General features: G+C 48.3%; 1 protein-coding gene across 1 annotated transcript; it reads left to right on the top strand.

Moving 5' to 3' along the window:
• Positions 1-64: 64 nt before the first annotated feature.
• LOC121964642 (exocyst complex component 3-like protein 2) lies at positions 65-1,826 on the top strand (the record flags this gene model as incomplete). Its single annotated transcript, XM_042514841.1, has 6 exons — positions 65-194; positions 275-367; positions 485-611; positions 975-1,100; positions 1,321-1,470; positions 1,702-1,826. Coding segments are annotated over 6 exons (751 nt in total), but the record flags the coding sequence as incomplete, so codon positions are not given.
• Between the last annotated feature and the right edge of the window lie 14 nt (positions 1,827-1,840).

The raw sequence follows: 1,840 nt of genomic DNA on the forward strand, positions 1-1,840 counted from the left end.
AGGCAGGATACAGTCAGTACAGGTGAGACTTAGGCAGGTAGTTAAGTGAGCAGGTGTGTCTCAGGTGTACCTGCTCATGTCTCGGTGTTTGTCTTTCAGGTGATGGACAGCTCCCTGACTGAGCTGCGCTGTGTGATCAGAGACCCAACTAAAGCTCAGAGGATCACAGCTCACCTGGAGAGCTTCCTGAGCAGGTAGGCCCCGCCCCCTGAGCTCATGAATATTAATGAGGTGCGTTGATAATCCAGGTGTGACGTCACTGTGTGTGTTTCAGCTATCACAAGTGTGTGGAGGAGTTCATGAAGGGAACACACAGTAACATCTGCTCGGTGGTCAAAGCTCACCTGGTCTGTGAGCAGCAGTTCAGGTACCATCACACACCTGTTACACCTGTCAGTCTTCATGTCCTGAAGCATTCTGGGAACTGTAGGCAGTCTCTGCTGGACACTGCAGCTGCTGACTGGCTCTCTGTGAATATCTTCAGGGATTACATCACAGATCAAACAGGAAGTCTGTCGGAGCAGCAGAGACGTCGCTGTCTGGACGCCCTGTCAGCCCTGAAGGATTGTGGGTACAGGTGCCTCACCTGTCCAATTCACACCCAGCTGAAGGTACAAATACTGCAGTCATTCACGGTTATCCTCTAACCACCGCCACTTCATCAATGAACAGAAACAGTCACTGATCAGGGGTCTGAAATCGAGGATCAGTATTTGTTTTTTGATTCTGTATAAAAAAAATACTATTGAGCACTTGTTTTTAAAATCAGATTTCAAAAGATCAGGAAATATTTCATGTTGACCTGTCACATCTCGTATCGTACCAGATCATAATGTTTCGCATCATATTATATCGTATCGCATCGCGTCGTATCGTATCGTATCGTATCGTATCGTATCGTATCGTATCGTATCGTATCACATCACATCAAAGTCTGGCAGTACACAGCTTGAATTATCACTTGATGTTTCCAGGTGTGTCTCAATCACCTGTGGACGGCAGCCTGGTTGGAGGGGTCACTTCCTGTTGTGGACTCTCTGCTGGACTCTTTGAACCAGCAACTGACCGACCTGGCAGACCTGAAACCCACCTGCAGGCAGGTGAGACTGGTTACCTGGTTACAAGGGTTGCAGGATGTGGGATTTTTTTTTGCTGATATGCCAAAATATGCAGAATAAGCAGAATACAGCATGTTGGTCGATTCTGTTATTTCATTGTAAAGCTGATATCTGCTGATGATGATGATGATGTGCCGATATTATCGTGCATCCCTACCGTTTACCGGTCTGTCCGTCTGTCTTTCTCTCTGTGTGTGTGCAGTCCCTGCTGTGTGTCCTCCATGAGGACGTGGTCCTAAAGTATGTGAAGAGGATGATGAAGACGAGGGTGAAGAGCAGAGAGCAGCAGGTGGGTGGAGCTCAGAGGATCACTGAAGACGCCCAGAAGATCAATGACTTCTTCAGCCAGGGGGTGAGACACATGCACGCTCACACATGTGCACACTTATACACAAGCACACTCATACACGTGCACATACACACTTCTGGTTCCCAGCAGGATTTTGTCTGGGCTTTTTCTGGAACTGTTTCACATCACGACCTCCAACATGTGACAGTAAAAATGTACTGCTGTAGTAGTACTGTAGTAGTGTTGCAGTGGTACTGCAGTAGAGTTACTCCAGCACTCTGTTTGTGTCCTCAGGGCTGCAGTGAGTCTCTGTGGCTCGGTCAGATGCTCTGCAGGGTCGCTGAGGTTCTCTGTCTGCAGGATCCTGGAAGTATTCAGCTGGAGCTTGTCAGTCTGGCCAGAACCTTCCCCGACCTCAGGTGAGAATGTCCAC

The sequence above is a fragment of the Plectropomus leopardus genome, unplaced genomic scaffold, assembly GCF_008729295.1.
Source record: "Plectropomus leopardus isolate mb unplaced genomic scaffold, YSFRI_Pleo_2.0 unplaced_scaffold16528, whole genome shotgun sequence".
NCBI classification, from domain to species: domain Eukaryota; kingdom Metazoa; phylum Chordata; class Actinopteri; order Perciformes; family Serranidae; genus Plectropomus; species Plectropomus leopardus.